Source organism: Vanacampus margaritifer, chromosome 10 (assembly GCF_051991255.1).
Source record: "Vanacampus margaritifer isolate UIUO_Vmar chromosome 10, RoL_Vmar_1.0, whole genome shotgun sequence".
Classification (NCBI taxonomy): Eukaryota; Metazoa; Chordata; class Actinopteri; order Syngnathiformes; family Syngnathidae; genus Vanacampus; species Vanacampus margaritifer.
Genome location: NC_135441.1, coordinates 20,998,290 through 21,021,099, shown reverse-complemented (window position 1 = coordinate 21,021,099; position 22,810 = coordinate 20,998,290). Strand labels below are relative to the sequence as shown.

Sequence of the window (22,810 nt, the reverse complement as noted above, 5' to 3'; positions counted from 1 at the left end):
GGCGAAATGAAATACACGTTTTTAGCCCTGTAAAAAAAAAAAAAAGTTGTTTGTTGACAAGCTTCTGTGGGCATTTAACTCTTTGACTGCCAGACGTTTTCAGAAAAGAGATGCCGTGGGTGCCAGCCGATTTAAGCATTTTTGACTGATCTTTCAAGGTCCACAGAAAATTATGTGTTTGGACTATGGAAACACACATACTACCAAATGAAAGATTGGACTCTCGTCTTTCATCAGAAAAAAAAGTTTGTTTCTACCTTATTCCGTTTTTCAGTAATCAACAATAGAAAATGGTTAGTTTCACCTCTGTTTTGAAAAAACGTATTTTAACGTCTTTGGCACTCCTCCATAGGATTTTACTAAACGTCATTTAACGTTTTTGGCAGTCAAAGAGTTAATGTTGGTCATTAACCATTACGATTTCAGCTGTAGGCTGTTCACGTTAGCCTCTGCTTGGCAAATTTGTAATTGCTGTTCAACAAATTGTGTTGTACTATTTTCCTCTTTGCCCTCATCGGGACTCTTCTGTGGCAGCATCCAAAAAGCACATGAAAAAAAACAAAGAGTGGACAATGTTTGCTGATGTTTTGGATGACATCACGGTGCTTTGGTTGTGTTCGACTTTTGGGACAGATTTCCCCCGAAATCTTTGGCTGAACTCCAAATTGTATAACTTTTAGGGCGTTTGACTTTGGAGGTTCCACTGTACCATGATATTATGCATGAAAATCTGTAGAAGAGGACACTGCATATAACTTAATGGGATGGAATAAGACCTTAATAATCTACATTTTGTTATTAGTGACCTTTATCTCCTCACGTTTCTTCTTGCTGTGATTCTTCTCCCTTGCAGGGAGAGATGTTTTAAAAAGTGGCACACTAAATTTGAGTATTCATGATCATATTTTTCACGAGATAGACTGTATCAGCGATGATCCAGATGAAAGTAGCTGAGTAAAAACGGATTTGAAATTTATTGCAATGTAGCAACCATAAATCTGTCTGGGGAACACGGGCGCATCCTCTGCTGCAGCCTCAAAGCTTTATTAGAGTGAGCCTTTTTCCGGTGGATTATTTTGAAGCATTCTGTCTGTTAATTGCCACATAAATATGCATTATTGGAGACGACGGCGTCACCTCCTCACAACAGGACCTCCAGAAGACAGGATTCATTATCGAACCATGTTTGACGGTTCAGACGGTCCGTTTTTTATTGTGTTTTATGTATGTGATAAATTTTTCAAGATCCTCTTCTCATGTATTTTTTTTTTTTATTAAATAACTTAATCTGTATTATGATTAACAATGTGAGATTTATTATTCATATATATTTTGGTTATGCTAAAATAAGGCTATTGAGCCATGAATTAATATGTAGAGTTGCTAACTTACTAAAACAATCAGTCTTTTAAGTGTTCACTAATCACAACTTGACAAAATTCTATCAAACAAGTGTGACATAAACATAAGTCAATATGTCATAAATCAGATTTCAACAATAAAACCAACAAATGTGTGGTTTTGTCACTTAAATTTTGCATTATTATGTAAATGTGAACTGCCTTTAAATGAGAAGTCAAGTCAAAAATGTTCTTACAATAATAGCAGCAAAATCCATCTCAGGTGGCGGCCATTTTGTCTTGTACTGCCATTTGCTGTACACTGAAAATGCCATCAATGTCTCAGTTTGCGAATGTCACATGACCAAACCCAGAAAACAGGTGAGCCGTGATTGGTCGTTACCTGAGCCCTTTGGCACTGTGATGCCATTTTTTAGTCGACAGCGAATGGCAGTACAAGACAAAATGGCCGCCATCAGAGAAGGATAAAAATGGGTGGATTTCCTGCTTGTCTTCACCTTTAAACAATGAACTTATCTAGACACGATATAAATAAATGAATAAATTATACATATGTAAAAAGAGGGTTTTTTTTTTTTTTTTTTTTATAACAGGGGAGCCGTGATTGGTCGTTACGTGAGCCAATAGGCACTGTGATGTCGTTTTTATTGGACAGAAAATGGCAATACAGGACAAAATGGCCACTACCAGAGAAGGATTAAAAACGGGTGGATTTTCCTGCTCGACTTCACCTGTAAACAATGAACTTATCTAGACACGATATAAATAAATTATACATATGTAAAAAGAGGGTTTTATATTTTTTTTATAACAGGGGAGCCGTGATTGGTCGTTACGTGAGCCAATAGGCACGTTGATGTCAATTTTATTGGACAGTAAATGGCACTACAAGACAAAATGGCCGCCACCAGAGAAGGATAAAAATGGGTGGATTTTGTTGCTTGGCTTCACCTTTAAACAATGAACTTATTTAGACATAATATAAATAAATGAGTAAATTATACAATACATGTATATAAAAAAAAATAAAACAGTGTTTCATTCTCCCCCAGATTTCAGTCTTTGCTATTTAAAAATTGCCTTTGACTACATTGCGATGTCGAGTTCAAAGCGTTCAGCTCAGCCTCTTACAGAAGTCGGTGACACATCCGCATAATCTCGGTGGTCATTTCGCTTCCGTCTCTCATATCTCGCGTCTTGTGTATGTGCTTCATTTCATTTGCCAAAACACTCCATCTTGACACTCCTCTGAGGACATTCTCTCCCATTAGTTAAAAGCAATTCACCAACCCGCTCGCAAGCCGCGCCCTCTGCCCCTCGCGACACGGCAACACATCGATTCACTCTGAGTGCAAACCCGGGGCGGGCGCATCAAATTAGTGCCAAGCTGCTAGCCATCAGTGGCCTGTCTGGCTCATCGCATGCACGTAGTCCCACCCTTAAAAGAACGAGCCATGCCAGCTATACCTGCGTACGCTCAGCGTGACTTCTGGGCAAATATATAGCAACGGTGAAAGTATTCAATGAGATGAAATGCGAAGCCTCATGCAGTCAGCCAAGCTTGCAGGAGCTCTTGTCCAGGTGCCTCGGGGCCTTGTTTTCGTGTGGCTGCTCCAAGCCCTCTTACAGATGGAAGCTGCAGGCAGGCAGGCAGCTGCCGGAGAGAGTGGGTGGGAGGAAAGGAGTGCGCGGTAATGCAATTGCTTTTGCTTGATGCCGGGCCCCTCTGGCTGGCAGCGAGACAAGCATCTCTGAAGCAGCCAGGCAGGCTGTAATAAGCAACATGGTTGGTGCCACCAATCCCTGCGTGGCTTCGGGGGCCAACTGGAGTGCGACGACGCGCCCGCAAACGTATCGAGATTTAGCTTGGCGGAGCTTTCATTTACACTCCACATGCAGCTACAAATAGTCTAATTGGTTGCCTTTCTTTGGGTTTCTCTCCTCAGACTTGAGAAAGAACTTCGAGGAGGAGCCTCAGGCGAAAGAGGTGGCATTGGACCAGGAGGTGTCACTGCGCTGCCATCCCCCCGAGGGAGTGCCACAACCCGAGGTGAGAATATATGGAAGCTATTTATAGGCCCGCGTCACGCATCCATTTACCCTTTCTTCACCAGGAGGACAAAGGGCAAATGGAGGCTCGGCGATCATCTCTCCGGCTTTCACCGGGGAACTGACGGCCCATATGGATAAATTACACCTCTAATTACCCTCTTTTATTGATTTATTATCTCTCCCCCATCTCTGAGTCGCCATATATCACATGGGCTCGTCATATCACCTAGGATAAGAAGGAATGCTTCACTCGGCGTTTGGCGTCTCTGTAGGCCCATCTATAATTAATGGCGCGGTTTGCCTCACTTTTTTAGTCGGTCTCTTTGCTAGCACTCGTACAGTCGGCCTGCTCAAGTCTTTCACGTCGTCCAGCTCTTCCAGTGTCGGGTTTGAGCTGACCTTACACCTTCCAGATCCTATAAATTGCTGTTGTTTAACCAGTGAGTCCCGAATCAATGAACCGAATCATCAAACCGTTGACTAATTGTACTGTTGCACATGATAGTCCCAGAAAATGAAAAATCCAATTTGGCCAAAATGATAAATGAAGTGCACTTACATAGCGCTTTATCTAAACCATACACGTGTTAATTTCATTAACGAAAACTAAACCCTCATGAATAAACAACAACTGGGACTAAATCAGTATGCATTTTTGTCGATTAATGAAGACGAGACGAAAATGTACTCCACTTGATAAAAACTGAACTAAAACCCATGGACATTTTAGTTCATGAACAAAGACGAGACGAAAATTATATGATTTTGTAAAATCCTGTTTCTGCTAATTTGTGACACTGTCATGTGACACAGTGACACACCCCCTTTCAAACCTGCAGCTGGCGAGTGCAACATGCACAAACACATGGGACAGACAGGAGGCGGATTCACTGTGAAAGGTTAGAGAAAAAAAAAGTAAATTATAGTTGTACCGTAACATTAATCTAACGGCTAATGTTAATCTGACCGCTAACTAATGCTGGCTAATTTACTAGCTCGTAACCATAGTAGCCACTTGTTGATATACTGTATCTGTGTCTGACGTTGTTTTCCATCAAAAAGATGAGAGAAAATTCCATGTGAAATAGTTTTTAATCTAAAATGTTCAACATTATCTGCTGATAAAAAAAAAAATGCAGGGGTAAAATGATTGTCCTGACTAAAACATTGAGATTTTTTGTTAACTATAACTGGACAAATACAATTTTTTTAGACTAAATAAAGACTAAAATGCTAGATTTATAGTCAACTTAAAGTTGACTAAATAAAAACAGGATGAGGTTGACTAACTATGATTAAAAACGAACAAGCGTGATTGAAACTGGACTAAAACTGAGACTAGATTAAAAAAAAAAATAACACTACACGATGTGCACCAAGACAGCCGTCAACCGTCAGAGATTTTTCTTATTAGTTTAAAATAGCTTACTCTAACTTCCAGGATCCCTCACCGTAAAATCACCAACAGCAGAACCCAAGGTGTTTTTTTTTTTGCTTTTGGTAAAGTTTTAAATCCATCCGTGTTCTGTCATACCAGCTAGCTAGCGCTAAACTAATCTGGGAGTGTTTGTCTCTCCGGTCCAACATCCAAGAGCTTTATTGACTGGTTACTTTAATTTTATGCTCATTAGCCGGCTAAACGTTCCCGTACACACACACAAATACAAATTAAAAAAATTCTTTACATATAATGTGTAACTTCCTATTGGGAAAAACAAAAAAACATTCAGAATCTCTGTAAATGTTACAATGGTGAACGGAACTGCAGTTTGGTGACTTTCTTCACTTTTTAACAAAGGCTTTGTCAAAAAATGTTTGCCGATCCATACAGCTTGGTAGACGCACAGCTATGGAGACAGTGGACACTCTAATGACACCAACAGCATAGGTTGTGCGAGCCATTCAGACAGTCCAGGGACCGCAAACAGCCAACTAGTCAATCACAGTTGGACAGTGTGGGGACAGCTTGCAGAGAAATAGGAAGAAAAGTGCCAGGCGGCGACAAAAAAGAGCATCAGAGCAGAAGTCGCCACAGGAGGAAATAAGGGACGTGGAGAAGAAAAGGAAAGCCCAATTATGTGCATCACATGGGGCAATAATACCAACAACAATGCTGCAGCACCCTCAACAAGGCAGAAGGTCAAGTGAGATTAAGAAAACAACCAAAGACTGCAAAAAATACTGACATTTAAAAAAAAAAAAAGCATTCAGAATGCCACAGAGATCTCCAGCTGTTATAAAATGAAACACAAAATACTTTTATCAGTCAGGTGTATAAATAGATTAATTCCATCAAAATTATTATTTTTTTTTTTTTTTTAACAGCAGCAACACAAAAGCACCTCGCTGCGCCTCCCATTTAAGTCTCCGTGGCAGTTGCCGTGCATGAATGGAGCACAACTGTTGGGATCAGTTGCACTTTTGACCAATCAAACTCTCTTTTTTTAGGTGGAGTGGCAGAGGAACGAGGACGTGATCGACCCGCAGAGCGACCCCAATTTTGTCATCACTGCCGACCACAATCTTGTCATCAAGAAGGCCCGGCTGGCCGACACGGGCAACTACACGTGCGTGGCCAAGAACATCGTCGCCCGACGCAAAAGCAACTCCGCCACCGTCCTAATCTACGGTAAGTGGACACGCGTTTTGAAAGGATGGACTCTTCGGATGATTGGCAATCGTGTAATGGCTCACTTTTACACAAAGGGTTAACGATAACAACAATATGCAGTAGTATGCACAACTCATCACAATTTTAAAGCACTATATGACCTGTGTGGGCTCAACAGTTGAGCTGTAAAATTCTGTGAATTTCAAAACTGGAAGATTACTCTATTGTGGTTGTATATAATATATCTTGTGTTAATTAAAATTCTGGGCAGAATTAGTTAAAAAAAAATAGTTACAATAATTTTTTTTTTTTTTTTTTTTTTTATTAAAATCGAATTAATTTAAAATGTGTGTGCAATTCCAGAACCACAATGTAATGTTGAGTAATCACTAATTATATTGTATATATATTTATGTTTTAAGCCCAACGCACTTGGCAGAATAAAAACCCGATAGCCGTTTAGCTGGCCCAATAATAAAAAAAAATAAAAATAAACAGTATATAATGAACAAAATAACTTTTTTTCCTGTTTCCTTAATGTTTCCAACAATAATGATATGTTCCTTTATGTTTCTTTGCCTTTAAAACGAAGACAAAATGTGTGTGTGTGTGTGTGTTGGGGGGGGGTGTTGTCGGGTGGATTTCCCGTGTATTTTTATTTTATTATGTTTTTTTGAACAATGTTAATTATCTTTGTCCTTTGTTGTAATGTATTAATGCAAAAATGTATTTTGGCTGATTTAAAGATTAGGAGCTATTATCAGCCCATTAATCAGTCAGTTCCTAATTATCTTAACTCTATCCTTTGTTTATAGATAAGGCACTGTCCACATGACCTTTTAGTGGGGTTAATAATGTGACAGTGAGTGATGGGATGAAGTAAATAGCAAATTTTTAATATTTCTGGCAGCCATATTGTGAACGCATAAGGTCCACAAGGTCACAAAATTGCAGGCCCAATATGGTTGAAGAAATTGAATCAGCTGACTGACCTTTTTATTAAAATGCAGTATTTTCTGCCCTGTGATTACTGGATGTATAGAATGTTCTTCTATTAGGGCTTAGTTTTTTTTAGTTTTTTTTTTAGCCTTTGACAAAGAATAATCTCTGGCTTCTGCAATATTTGACTGCTAGCAAGAGTTTGTTTTTGTAAATGCGTTTGGAAAAACATCAGGTACCTTGTTAGTCGTCACCTCCCCTCTGAAATAACGGCGTCGCTAGGAATTTACTCGCCCAAATTGAATAGGTTATGCAGTTCTCATATTCAGGTTGTTGAGACTTGAATATCAATTACTATTTAACATTGTGGCTCGGCTGCCTTTTTCATGCCAGCAATCTCGGTAGATTGAAAGCGGCTGAAGTAAGCAGGAAGCAAAATAAAGGGGCGGGGTTGGCGGAGCACAGTGATCTTGGACTGGGTAAAAATACGTTTCCTTTGATTAGGTTGAGATTTTATACAGACTCATTTAGGTGCATGGCACATTTTGAGTCCAGATGTAATGTATGTAGAATAAAATGAACATTTTGGGAATGTGTATATCAAATTACAGTAATAATCCCTCAAAAGTAAATCTGTGTCTACACCAGAAGTGGCAAATCTAGGTCTAGAAAGTAAAAACCCTGCCACAGTTTGACTTTAGCCCCGGGTGCTAGCTAGCTAGCTAGCTCCCTAGCTAGCTCCCATGGTGCTCGTTTACCTGCTAGGGGAGATAGCTAGCTAGCTATGGGCTAAAGCCAAACTGCGGCAGGGTTTTGACTTTCTGGACCTGGATTTGCCACCTCTGGTCTACACATTGTGGAATTAATTAAAAAGCAACTTGTGGTTGAATGTGCATAAAAGTACTGCCTCTTCTGTCTATTTTAAAGTGTACTGTCAAACCGCTCATGAAACACTCAGCACTCTGGTAAATGAAACTATGGGTATCCAGCGTTTACACATTATGGTTCTTTTGGAGATCCATTTCCAAACAATAATTCTCACTTAAGGACCTGCAAAATTGTGAACAGAATGCTTTGTTGCGTGCACATTTATTTCTGCCCACAATTCACTGTGCTTGAAAAGATGACAAATGAATCGCTGGTTGTGTTTTGAATTGAGGCTAAATCACAACAAAAGCGCTCTTGTTTCTATCCTCTGCTCGCCTACTGTGCCTCAGAAGAATAAACTGTACGTCCGCCATGTTAGTTGATCTAGCTAGCCGCAGTGGGTCATAATAACGGCTACTTTTCAAAGGGTTCAACAGGGGGCCAGAAATGCATTTTATCACGGCCTGACTGGCGAGGCTGCATTCTGTGCTAAGAGGTAATCAGGGCTTGTGTTGCCTGGCAATTTACCTCGCTGTGGCGGGCAATCAATCGCATAGAGGGGGCAAGGAAATGATTCAGTCACGACAAGCCCGGGCGAAAGTAAGAGGGGATATTGGGTGGTGGGGTGGGATGACCAGAGCGGGGGGTGGCTGCGCCGTTCAAGTCAATAAATCAGGAATGACGGTATCATGTAAGATGAAACAAGCGCAGTTAGATGCAGGGAGGTGCAGATTAGGATCACATCAAGATGGTTTGATGTAATTACTTGCCGTCAGGGGCGGAGCGCCAGTGATGTGCCTGCGACTGGTGCGACTTCAGAACACGGGCACTCACTGGTTCATCAGGACGAGCTGTAATAACTTGAGCTTGATTGTGCTGCACTTTGCAATTGCAATTGGGGGTAGGAAAATAAAATGATAGGGCTGCTCTCTATAATCCACACAGTGTAATATGTGCGACGTGAAATGGTGCAATCAGGGATGGATGTTTGATGGGCACAATCCTAATGACTTTTACTTTCATGATGTTTTACACGCAAATGCTGGGTTATGCCATTTCCTGAATGTAAAAAGTTTTTTAGAGTGTTGCCACATTTGCCTTGAAAAGCTAACTAGTAACTTGGTTGTGAGGAAAACGCGCTTAAGAAGATGGATGGATTAATTGATTTAAAAAGTAACTTTACTTTATTATTTTATTTTAAATCTAACTTAGTTACTTTACTGATTATTTTAAAAGTAGATGAAGTTGAAGGCACAATGCTTCACTATGTTCAAGCTGTAAATACTAGAGTCCCCCTTTCTTACATATTCTATAATGTGCTGTTTGTTGAGTGCCTTTTAGTCAACAATGGGCTGTTAGGGTAGGGTATCCTCCAATTTTTCTTTATTATTCGTTAGCACACGCGTGAGTGATCACCGTGGCTGAAAAGAATGCACTTGTCTTGTCAAATGTCACTCGCTGTTGAAACCCAGAGGTGATTGACCTGTTTAACTCACCCCAAAAACGTCTAAATACGTTTTTTAATCATTGTCCTTCTCTCCCCAAAACATATTTTGGATGTTTTTTTGTTTTGTTTTTTTATATTAGAGCATACAGAAGGCTTTGATACAACTTCTGACATGAAGAGGTTGCTCAAAGTAATGGTAGTTATTACAAAAGACGGCCAGCAGGTGGCAGCAGAGTATAAGAGATCAACCAGGTCCATGTTGCAACAAGCTCTTTTCCCCACTGTTTTCAACAGGTTTGTGAATAATGGTGCGACTTAGCTATATTCTATTGCTAATTGCTGCAAATCGGAAACAGATACAAATATTCTAATCTTTCTTTTGGTAGGTTCCATGTTTTTATAGCAATAGAACAGAAAATTCTGTGGCCTTGTAAAATCAGTCAAAATCCAGTAAACCAGACGGGAGCGAAGGGGGTTGCTTCAGTGAAAATGACTGGGAGTGAATGAGTTAAATAATGTTTTGTGACTTTGATGAGTATCTGTAGTCTGATTACTTGACTGGGAAAAGTAACTAGTTAGATTAGTCCTTATTGGAAAAACATGAACATGTTGGCGTGACAAGCGTCACAGTTCGTTTGGATTTGAGAATTTGGCAACATTTTGTTTCACGTATCCTTTTGGTCAATCAGGTTGGGATATGGTCACCATAATGTATCTGTTGTGTCTGCACTTGAGGTGGCTCAAATTTCAGCTCGATTGCAGAAAGCAGCTCTCCGCTCTCAAGCTTGCCTTTGAAGCGCAGCAGCACTCGCGATTGTTCTTGGAACGCACACGTCTTGTCCTTAGCGCATGTCGGGTAATCCTGGCTGCTCTTTCCCCTCATCCCATCCTCCCTTCCAATTCCAACCCTCTCCAAAACCATCCTCCCTCCTTGCGCTGGTCTGACAGTCAACGGCGGCTGGTCCACGTGGACCACCTGGTCGTCCTGCAGCGCCGTGTGTGGGCGAGGCTGGCAGAAGAGGAGTCGGAGCTGCACCAACCCCACGCCACTGAACGGAGGCACGTCTTGCGAGGGGCAGAACGTCCAGAAAAGTGCCTGCGTGGCCACCTGTCCAGGTAACTCCCAGGCAACTCCCCCCCTGCTTGTCCTGTGGCACTTGGCTTCCTGTGGCTCTTTTTGCATTTCTTTGCATCCAGAAGTCATCTGCTCATCTTTATTTTTGCCTGCGGCTCTTCCCTTGATTCTGTTTCTCGTGTATTTCGAATTTCAACATACACCGTCATTTTCCGCACCTATTAATCCTCACGGCCTTGAAAGCGATTTATCATCCCACTTTGTTCACATATCTCATTATCTTTTATGAAGACCCTGCTCTTATTTCATAGACCTCTCTGATTTAAGAGACATAGTCCAAGCCAACCATGCTGCTGTGTCAGACCAGCTACTACATTTGTTATTGTTTGCAGCTAAAGCTGTGTAGTAAATATGGGTAATAAAAGGGTGAATTATAGCGGCCTGTGTGCTATGTTTACGTCGTAAGAGTCGGGGGCGTTTCATTTCCCTGCCCAGTCTCTCTCGTGAGAGACTCCAAGAGGCAGGGAGTGCCTCGCCTGATACTTAGCAACGGATATCGATCCTTTGTAGCCTGAGATGCAGTCTGCTTCATTTGCAGTCCTGATTTAGCCCCCGTAACCAAGGGCCAGCAATAGCATGACGGCGAGAGTGCTGCGTATGAAAACCAGGTTATAGGTGAAAGGAGCAAGAATACAGGAAGAGGAAAAACGCTTGATTGCGAACCAAACAGCAATGGCTGATGTGATCAAACAGCAGACAGCATGTGAAATCCTACACCTGTGTTGGCAGCAGCCTCTCCCAAGCTGAAACAGAGGTTATTTTCCTCCGTCAATCTAGGTATTGTGTTACACTTTGTCCATGTAAAGACATCAGCAGATGTCAAGCGTGAGTGGAAGTAACCTAACCCAGCAAGTGGATGGAGGCGAACCCGCGTGATGCTCGTTCAGGGTGCTATCGGGATGGATCTGCTATTAGCTCTCAAGCAATTGGTAATTCAATTCAATTCAATTGAACGGGTTGTCCAGGGATGCTTGACATTCCCCTGTAGCAAAAGCACAAATGCTGACCTCTATGAACACGAAGAGATTAACGTCAGTGTTGCTTTTTCTAGAACAAATCTTCCTCTCGTCTCTCGTCCACGTGTGTAATTTCAGCTTTACGGTGTTGCGGCAGAAAATGAATTATGCTCTGTGAAAGCGCATTTTTAGTTTACAGTGGAATCTCAAAAGTCAAACAATCCGTTCTGTGGCGCCGATTGACTTGCAAGTTGTTCTGATTTCTAAATATTTTTTTATATCCTATCAAATAAGTTGAATTTGTTCCATGCTCAAACTGCCGCAACCATAAAATCTTTAAAAACAATACAGGGAATGTCTTGAATAAAATTCTTAGCCATCATACCAGGAGACATACCCGTCGCCAGAGCCCAGTCTTAAGGGTATTACGAATACCCTACAGACAGCATTAACTTGCCCCACATATTTGGATACATTCAAATAGCACTGCCGTGCATCCGTTCATTGAATGGCACCCGCTGACAAGTATTATCGTAGACAGCATTTACAGTACATTCACATACAGTAGACGGCAACGCCGTTGTGAGTACGTTGACGCCGCAGCCATATTGGATGAGGCAAAGTGAAGCTATTAGTAAAGATGCCTCGTTTACTTCCTCCTTGGAGGTGTATCATCAAGACACAACTCATTGGATACATAAGGAACCATTACCTTTGATTGTATTATCCCATTCTAATACAATCTTACTAATTATTTGCTGATTTATTTGCGAATACAATTGCCACATCCAATATGGCGGATGCGCTGACATCGCTTCGAACGGGCCAGCTCAGAACTCCTTATTTACAACTACGTACATGTTATACAGACATGTCTTGCCACAGTAGACAATACCAAGTAAAAAAAACTTGTACACATGACTCTCGCACGCCAACATGACGTATTCGTCGCGTATAAGCCAGCGTACCTAACATTATTTTCAATAAGGCGTGATGGTTGTGGCCATCAATCAAACAAAATCACACCACTGTTTCTTCACATGTTAATAAACACAAAATTAGCTACTATGAAAAATATAAAAATGAAAAAGATCTATGCCTCAAATCGGGGGGCACAATCATCTTGGTGGGCGGGCACGGACCTCTATGGCCCGCCCATGGCGACCGGTGTGCTAGGAGAATTTATTAATGGTAAGATTTTCTTTTGAAGTTGTCCCCAACGCACAAAATCATCCCGAAATTATGTTCAATCGCTAATTTAGGGCGGTAAAAACCCGCTTATTATGCTCTTATTGTATAATATGGCACCAGTCGTCAGTGTTAGCAACTAGCAGCAAGTAGCTAGCTGCTACTAGCTAGCAGTGAGGTACCCGATGCTGGCAATGGCCGCCAGTCTACTTTTCAAAGGTAATTTAAGTAAGTGAAATTGATTCTTCGCACTTTAAATTTTTAATGACCATTTTACATCTCTGTTCGAGTCACCACCCATTTGTGCACAGCCTAAATAGTTAGCATTAAATTTTTCTGCTTTGCCCTCACTGGTAGACTTCGATGCTTGAATAAAATTCAAATAGCAAATTAAATAAAAAGTAAGCAAAACATTAGTGTAGTTAATCCGTCAGATGCTCAATGAGTATTTTGCGTTTGACCTTTGGAGGTTCCACTGTATTGTGAGAAAACAACACGCTTTGCTGTCACACCCCTGTCAGTCTTGTGGTTTGCAACAGCGGGTGACCCAGACGTCCTCCCCACCTCTCATGTTAGCTGTCTCAGTGGCTCAGACAAGTCCAGCTGTCAGCACCTGAAGCAGGTTCCCCTCAAGGCCAAGTCCGACACGCCAGAGCCGCCGACATGATCAGTTTGTTCTTCCCAACCGCAAGTGGCACGGCTGCTCGGCTGCGTACACACGAACGTCCCCCCTCGGTCGGCCCAGATGAAGCCACTGCTCCGTCATTTGTCAGCGAGCTCACGCACAGCCCGGCAGCGACTAACCCAAATCTGAATCCTCGCTTTGGATTCATCAAACACACGAGCAAGGCATCGGTGAATCGCCCGCCTTGACATAGCAAAGGAGGCATGTCAGAGTCACGTTCAGCCACATGGACAGCTTGCAAGCATCCTTGTATACTTGGAGAAGGACTTTTTAACATTCTCGTAAGCTTTCTTCGGAAAATCCTCTTACAGGAGTGCAGTTGCTCAAGAAAGGTCAACCTTTTCCACAGATGCACATTGTCATTCATTTCTACTTAAACGTAGTGCTCTCTTTTCTAGTATCACTCGAGAGGCATCTTCAGGGCCTTCGTTTTTGTGCTGCGCTTTCATTGCCTTTGTGCAGTTGTGGCTTTTATTGTATAGGAGAAGGCTGTATCAGAAAAGATTTAGTTTGTTATGCTGCTTGCACTGGCCAATGTGCGGTTACAGCTTGTCTGCTTTTTTTTTTTTTCATTGGTAGATGGATGGCTTCTAGTATTTGCTTTGCCTCTTTTGTGTGTATGCGTTTGTGCAAACTAATTGAATGTATTCTAGTGAACAAATCCCATTTGAGTTTGAATTCATCTGCACCGTACGAGCACAGTTTATGTAATATATATGTTTATATATGTATATGCGGAGGTGGGCATTCTGTCAATATTGACAGACGGTCTTCCATCAATGACCGACATATATATATATATATATATATATATATATATATATATATATATATATATATATATATATATATATATATATATATATATATATATATATATATATATATATGAATGAATGTGTATATATATATATGAATATATATATATATATATATATGAATGAAAAAATATATATATATATATATATATATATATATATATATATATATATATATAATGGTCTACGACCGTCAAGCCGGGTGTCCGCCAAGGAAATGGGACGAGCCAGCAGTTGTTGTTGTTGTTTTTTACCCCGTTTCAATTTAAAAAAATATGTTTTTAGAGACAAGGAGACTTTTTTTTTCAGTTGCCATAAGTGTTGACAGCTCTGTTTTTTTCTCCTGTTGTATTTACATTTACAGTGTTGAAATTGGAGAACATTTGAGACAGTACTTGGTAGAAACAGCATGATTTATGATGTTTTAATTTGTTAACCATAAACAAGAGGACTTCAGACATTTTATAACTTGCCTTAAATACATGTATAAATTATATGCTTAATGATATTTACAGGAGGAAACTTGTATATTTTTTATTAAAGAATTATAACTGTAATTCAGCAAAAGATGCCTCTGCCAAATCTAACATTGGGGTCTAAGGAACTGAGTGATAAATGAAAAAGGGGGTCTTCAAAGCAGCACATACCGTCCACATTTTTTATTTTATTTTTACTTGTTAAAAAATAGTGACCACCGCGCCACAAACCACCCACCGCGCCCCCGGCCCTATACTATACTATGTCTAATCCGTACGTATACCTTAGTTGTCTGCTCGCGTGATGGGTGGAGCAAGATGGCCGCCCTGTCGCTTCAACGGCTTGCACAGGCGTGTATGGGCTATCGGCTATCCAGTCATATATTCAGATCAGTAGGCAGGTTATTGAACAGATATAAAGACTAGATGTCTCAAGGCGGAGTCTGCAACGTAACTATTGGTCGGCCATCTTAGGACAGGGGTAAATTGGGTGATTTACTCATTTAAATTCTTGTAACTCATTGAATTCTTGACGGATTTAAATGGATTGGTTTGTTACAAACCCCATTAGCGTGGCTATGATTCAGGCTGAATTAACATGCTTCATTAAGTGTAATGTTATGAGTGATCGAGCAGCTTTGTCCCAATATGGCCGCCCTGTGGTTACAGGTTACAGGTTAAAGCTTCATTCTTCCTTCTGCTGGATCTGTACCAACGGATCTGGGCATTCGGTCAATGACAGAACGGTATTTTTCTGCCACATGATTCATACCGACTTCTTAAGGCTGCCATCTTCTACAACAGCTTGTTCTGTGACTCTTCTGCGAAAGGACGCTAGCACTTCTCTTCTTGTGAAACTGGAAAGGTCCAAGTCCCCAAAGTGTTAAAGGGTAGGCGTAGGAAGACCAGTCTGTCAGATCAGATGGGCCCCAAATTGGGAGGGGCCCAGGGAGCTCACGGGAGGGGGCTGAGGCTAAAACCTGAGGCTTCGAGCTCAACGCTTGAGGCGGACACGCGGTTAAACAGTCAAGAGTTTAACTCTGTCTCCTGTTTACTTTCAGTTTCTTTGTCTTTCCATTGAACTCACAATATAAATGTGCAATATAATCCATCCAACACATTCTCATCGACTCCATTCCTGTGCTATTTTTCTCGTCGGGGGCCAACAATCAGGGCAAAATGTCACATTCGGGCAAATATGCAGTACAAGAGGCAACTGTAAATAGTTGCAACCAAGTTCTACAAGCATGGCGGCGACACCTGACCCATACAAATGAATCAAGCTGTGAGAGAGGAACGCAAACAACATGAAAAGATTGCTAACTTGGGTGAATTATTCAAATATTGTACTGATCCCTCAGGCTTGCCAGCGGAGTCATGAGAATTCCGCTAGATGGAAAATAAACAGACTCGGGGCTAGTGTATTTGTGCGTGTTTTGTTTGCAGGGCCGTGTTGTATGCACACACGCATGCATCTCGGCACCCATATGCTTGCCGTTTCTTACTGCAGGCAAGTGCCGAGTTCTCCTTAACAAGTATAACAAGCTTGTTCTGGAGACTTCATTTGCGTCCAAAGAACAAATGCTAGACGTCGCTAATAGCATCGAAAACATATTAGTTCACATTGAAAGCGGCGCGGCCATCTGGTGACAGACTTGGACCGTCGCTCTTTCAATCATTCGCTGCCATTTGCCTTGGCTCCCTCTCGTCATCTCACATCCCGTTTTGGCTCATTCCACTGAATTAGTTAACATAAGGGAGACATGTCTGCTTTGTTCAGATGACTATTATAACTTCCATTCATCCAGCAATAGGACATGTAACTTTTAACTCATTTACTCCCCAAAACTTATAAATATGCTCTATTTTAAATATTACCATGGTCCCAAAAACATATTTATATTTTTTTCATGTTTTTTTTTTTTTATGCTAGAGCATGCAGAAGGCTTTGATGCAGCCGCTGAAGAATGAGACGCTTGATGAATGATAGTTATTACAAAAAAACGGCCAGCAGGTGGCAGCAGAGTATAAGAGATCAACCAAGGCCATGTTGCAACAAGCTGTTTTCCTCACTGTTTTAAACTGATTTGTGAATAACGATGAAACTTAGCTATATTCTAATGCTAATTGCTGCAAAACGGAAACAGAAAGAAATATACTTTTTTTTTTTACAGATGAAAAAAGAGACTCTAATCTTTCATTTGGTAGCAGCAGAGTATGAGAGGTCAGCCAAGGCCATGTTAAAAGTGGCGTTATTGAGTGATTCTTTTTTTCCATTTTTCCATTGGATATCATTAGTTCCACTTTTTCATCTAAATGAATGGATGCATGCCTAGGTGGCGCTATTGAGTGTTTTTTTTTTTAAATATATATATAGCAATCAAACACAATTTACTGTGGTCCTTGCAAAATCAGTCAAAATCCAGTAAAACAGCCGGGAGCGAAGGGGGTTGCTTCAGTGACAATGGCTGAGAGTGAATATGAATGAGTTAATATTGAGAGGAAAAAAAGCTTTAAAAAAAAATTAAATTAATAAATAAAGACAAACAGAATGTAAAAAATGAACATTAAGCGATGTTGCATCAGTCACTTCATTGGGCTGAGCTGCCAAGCACCTCCACGTGGGGTTGTCGAAGGCTGTCGTCGTCAGGTCGGTGAGATTAGGGGGCCGTTACAGCACGTGTTGACAACTACAGGAACTGAGAGATGACCCTCTGCTCTCATGTTCCCCTCAAGGACACGCCAAACCGCAGGTGTTTGATGAACTCGGACTATGACCGTTGAGGAGCAAAAGCCTCAGACAGACCCCGCTTTGACCTGTAAAGAATGGCGGGGGTCGTTTTTTTCCTTTCCCCCTTGACAACATGTCCAAATTGAGGCGTGCCACTGGGCTATTGTATTGCTGTCCCTCCTCGCGAGCCGGCCTGACCTCAAACCTGCGGTGCTGCCTGATTGAAAAGCAGTTGCACAGTCTTTCACTCTTGTGCTAACAATCCCTTCCTGGGGATTTGATATGGAAAACTCTCTGTGGATAATCCGATTTCTGTGTTTACACTGTGGAAGGAATAAAAACAGGCCAGGTTTTGATTTCAAAGTTAGATTTTTAAAAGGAAATAAACTTTTCTGGTTCATGGTATTTACTTAGCATATTTCTTCTGACCCCGATCACGATCTAGAAATAAGAATAATAGAAAATTGCCATTAATTTCATGCAATTTTAAGGAAAATACTATGTGTGTATGTATATATATATATATATATATATATATATGTGTATATATATATATATATATATATATATATATATATATATATATATATGTAGTTGGTGACTATTCAATAGTTGTACTGGTACCAGTCTTAAAAAAGTGGTATTGATTGAACATCCCTAGACAATTCTTTTTTTTTTCTTTTTTTTTGTGGGGGGGGGGGGGGGGTTATGTATCAAAAGTATCTGTACTTGATATTGTTATCTGTGACAACTTATTCGTACTGGTGTCGGTCTGGAAAAAAAAAAAAGTGGTATTGAACATTCCCAGTCATTTGATTTTATTTTGAGTTAGTTTTATTTATTATTTATAGAAAACATTGTAATAAGCATAGCTAGTCCTTCAGAGGGCTGTTTGTGTATGCACAAACCCAGCAAGCAATGAAAATCCTAAAAAAAAATGCACAAAAAAACGACTAATGGACATTTTTGCGGCAAGTGCATAATATTTTACACTAATATTTGATTACTCTTGATTCGTAATCATACAAAAACAAATGTTCTCATTGCCATTCTCATAAGTGTCATACTATTTCCACTCCAGTCTCTTTGTTTGAAAATATGATTAGCATGTCCAATAATCTTGCTTCGTGCTGGCAAAAAGAAAAACTCGTGGCCTCATCAGGGCAAATTTTGATCCCATCTCTTTATTTCACAGTGGCGTGGATAAACCGAGGGGCGCCATTCGCCATTCATTAGGATCTAATTTGCTATTCAATCATTTTCAATCCCGACTCGGATAATCAGCACGCTGGCCCACGGATGGGTCCACTCAATGCCAAACAAGGACAATTATCTGATTGGTTCCGCTCTCTCTGCCAAACAGATCTGACTGCATAGAGACCCGAGCTGTGTCAGCATCCTGCACACACAAATTATGCACACACATAGACTAGCTTATAGCGTTTCCGCGCAGCCAACCTAATTCACACACCTGTGACTGCTTTTAGCTGCATTTCAATCATGGGCTGGCGCCAAACCCGAATAACTTCATCAGTCAGAGTAGCTGTGCTATATTAGTTCCATCCCACCCTGAGTAGCGCTCTTGCTTCATAAACCTAAGCCTCTGACCCGCCCTGGGTCGGTCGGACCCGTGTTCGGAACTTCGTGCCCCCTGCGCTCTTTATTGCGAGGATTAACGAGCGCTACCGTTTCCTTGCCCTCGGGTCATCCAGGAAGAGGGTTGTTGCTGTCATAGTGTGTGCGTCGCCGGTTCCTCTGCGCTGATACAATCGGGACGAGGAAGTGCAAGACTTGCGGTGTTGCTGCCCCCCCACGAGAGCTCATTACGGCTCTTTTTCATATTAGCCCTGTGGTAACCTTCCCCAGGCTGCTTGCTGCGTCACTCTCAATATCACTCCCGGCCACCAGCACCTCACCTTTGTTGCAAAATGGCCGCACGAAGAGGATTTACTGTAGTCGACAGGATGGGTGCTTGACAAAGGCGTGTTTGCAACTACTTAATTGTGGCATTTGAGCAAGTTGGGCACAAGAAAGAAAAAAATATTATTATTTTTTTGCACCAGCTATGAATGTTTATGTTAAAACTGATATAATATCAGGGCACATTGTTGCCTAAACATATTGCACAGGATTTCTTTTTAAATAAAGGAAACTTTGAAATAAAAGTTTGCATATATTTTATATATAGGGCAAATAGTGGTCTAACACATTTTCTGTACAATAAATACATTTGAGGAACAAATTCCCAGTGACGTGTTCTACAGACTGAGTTAAACAAGTGGCTGAGCGGTAAGGTTTAGCTTGGTTGCATCTGATTTCCATCCTCTAAATAAACAAAAGGAGGAAAGGTAAAGGGGAAAACAATCTTCAGCTTCTCCGTACATCTGCTTGGATTTGAGCATTTGCAAGTGAATTTGCATGTCTTTGTGCATTCCCAACAGGTTTACATTTTAGAGCCAGTAGATTTGCACAAGATGGCAACAGAGTTTTCTATCAGTTGTTCAGGTCTTGCATGCAAATGCGCCCACTACTTTTGCATGAGCGCTTCAATGTATCTTGTAAAAATAATCAGGATTATGAAATGTTTAGATACATTGGAGTGAATTTGTTGAGCATATTTTCAATTAGTAGCCTTTTAAAAAAATATTTTGTTATTCAAACATGAAATAAAATACATATCAGTTCCTCCTGACCTCACTGTGTTTTCTTTTTCATGAATATGTGTTTACAGTGGATGGAGGTTGGAGCGAATGGAGCAAGTGGTCGGCGTGCGGCGCCGACTGCGCCATGTGGAGAAGCCGGGAGTGCACCCAACCGTCACCTGGCACCGGGGGCAAGGACTGCCAGGGGCTGGACCTTCAGTCTCTTAACTGCACCAGCGAGCAGTGCCCACAGAGTGAGTGTACAAGCCGCCCACGTTAAGCGCAAGCTGCACTTTACTTGGGCTTCTTGGTGTCTTACAGAGAAATGATGTCATGTAACACAATTATAGGCTGCGCAAGTTTGTGAGCATGCCAAGGCTACTAAGTGCTAAATGAACTTCAATTCAATACACTTTGGCCACAAAATATATAGACGACTCGAGTGTCCTTTTTCAGTTTTCAAGGCCAAAGCTTTAGCTTAAAAGTAAAGCTAGGCTAAAAGAACACTCTTTTGATATACAGTACGGTCACAATTGCTTAAAATATTATTGACAATATGCTCACTTGAAAGTCATAAAGTCATTTATTTCATTAGTTTGGATCGGTTCACAGATTTGAGTCATGGATCGGATCGTCTTAAATAAATAAAACTTTGTCTTCATTTATGTTATAAAACACTTTTGCCCTTAAATTAAAAAAAAATGAAAATGTCAAATTTGGCTGTTTATAATCATTTTAGGAACACAACTTACCTTATTATACCTTACCTTATGATACCTTATTTTATATATGGACTGATTATGTTGCTAAATTCTAAGCAGCCATATTTGAGCTTTTTCAGTTAAATTATTATTTTTTTATTCTAATGGGCAGCAATGTTTTATAAAATAAATGAAGACATCTTGTCTTATTTTTGTTTATTTTTTTATGTTTTTTATAGTTTTATTTATATTATTATTATTATTATTATTTATTTTTATATTATTTTTATATTATTTTATTGTATTCATTTATTTTTATTTTTTTATTCTTTGTTTTATCTTCTTTTTTTAAGACTGAAAAAGTGCAATTTAAGGCACATTTCCTTCCTTTAAACATGAGGAGTTACAAACTAGCCTATGTCCACATCATAGAAAAAGAAGAAAAGAAAAAAAAAAAGGAGAAAAAAAGCGTCCTAAGGCTATTACTTTGGTGTCGATGTAATGTTTGGTAAGCTTTATTTTTTTTTAAGTTAGCATTTGCTCAGGCAGCGCGTTAAGTTATGTTTGCAGCTTCCTTGACATGTTTCAATTAAGTTTCTCTCTTGCTATTTTATAGTGAATGCAGAGTGATCATGTTGCCTTATCATGAACACGCTCTATTTTTAAACCTACCAATCGGCGGACAATGTGGCCCGAACCGTAGAATTCACAAGTGATAATGCTTTGTTGGAAACTGTCGTAGAGGCTTTAAAGTACACCCAAATGGATCATAATGTAAGGTGTTGATAATATTTTGGGACGGGAAATCCTTTTCCAAAAGAGTTGAATGTTTCAAAAATGCCTTTATGACAGCACTGCATCCAAAAACCTTTCTAATGAACTTTTCAAATGACATCAACCAACATTGAACAGAAAGCGCCGTTAAAATTGAATTCCTGACGCTTTTTAATTATTATTTTTTTTTACTTTTTAATACTCGCTGCAGCATATGGCTTCATTGAGGCGCCGACTTTGTGATGAAAGTGACAGGCAAGGCTTCCATCGATCTTCTGTGTGGTCACGAAACAATGGCAGCTAGACCGGGACTGAGCTGAGAGATACCTCAACACACTTGGCACGCGACTTGAAGAACCCAACTGCTAAGAGAAATAATTAGCGGTGGCGCAGCGCTCTCCGCTGCAATATACATTTTCACCCTCACTGATGTTGTGATGCCTTCTTACCTAATAATAGAGCTGAAAATGGAATCTTCCCTGTTGATTCAAACACTACCATAGGACGTGCTGTATGCGCCATGTGGATCCTTGCATCCCTACTGGATGTGTTTAATACATAATAAAACACTTTTTTTTTTTTTTTTTTTGCTTCAATCCGATAAGCATTGTGCTGCTCCTTCTGGTATGCACACCTTGGCCACTTGAGGGCAGTGTGATGGGTGGATGGATTTAATGCAGTAATATGAGTCATTCTTGGCAGAGGATAAAGAATATATGCCAAATGAGTATTGTTATATTACGTATATATGTGGTTTTAAATACATCAAATGTAAAAAGACAGTCAACTTTAACTGAGATCGGCGATAAACAGCTTGAAGCCTCGTTTTTAAAGCAATCTGCCCGTATCTCAAACTAATAAGTTGGGTCACTCATATATCAAGGAACCGCTCAATTTTCTATATTAAATCCTTTAAAATGGACACATTTTTACACACAGAGCTGTCATTAGCTTTCATGGGCTATTTTATTTTATTTTTTATTTTTTTGGACCTATTAGATGACTCATGCAGATATTTGCAACACCTCTAGATCTCTGATAAAATACTTTATTAATCCTGTGAGAGTAATTAAAATAAATGGCACATCTCTCAATATCACAGATGAGACTTGCCGTTATTTACAGCGCACATTTTGGCCGTTCATTTCATTTCCTATATTCTGAATCATAAACCTGTCTGGGAGACCATAGTGCCGTTTCCCACCCAGTCAGGAGTGTCAAGGTGCGGAGAGAAATGGTTATAAATCGTCTTTGTTGCTGCTTGGTAAACACTGTCTTTTAATGGGGATTTAATTGACATGGGCGAGCGAATGAGTACACTGAATAATTTATCTGCTGCTGATTGGCACAATCGGATGGGCTGATACGTGGAAGGCGCGCGTGGGTGGCCGCGCACTTGTGGACGTGCGCTGCATATGCATAAGCCG

The 22,810-nt window shown here is 40.5% G+C and overlaps 1 protein-coding gene across 4 annotated transcripts in view; it reads left to right on the top strand.

Annotated features, from left to right (window-relative positions):
* The window catches only part of unc5a (unc-5 netrin receptor A), a 186,524-nt gene that overhangs the window by 121,039 nt on the left and 42,675 nt on the right, over positions 1 to 22,810 (top strand). For 2 of the 4 annotated variants that reach the window (XM_077577803.1, XM_077577802.1), the window contains exons 4-7: positions 3,308 to 3,411; positions 5,862 to 6,042; positions 10,226 to 10,393; positions 19,998 to 20,162. In XM_077577803.1, the coding sequence (XP_077433929.1) occupies positions 3,308 to 3,411; positions 5,862 to 6,042; positions 10,226 to 10,393; positions 19,998 to 20,162 (618 nt within the window). The remainder of the gene's footprint in view (positions 1 to 3,307; positions 3,412 to 5,861; positions 6,043 to 10,225; positions 10,394 to 19,997; positions 20,163 to 22,810) is intronic. The other 2 variants (XM_077577805.1, XM_077577804.1) reach the window with 1 other exon arrangement.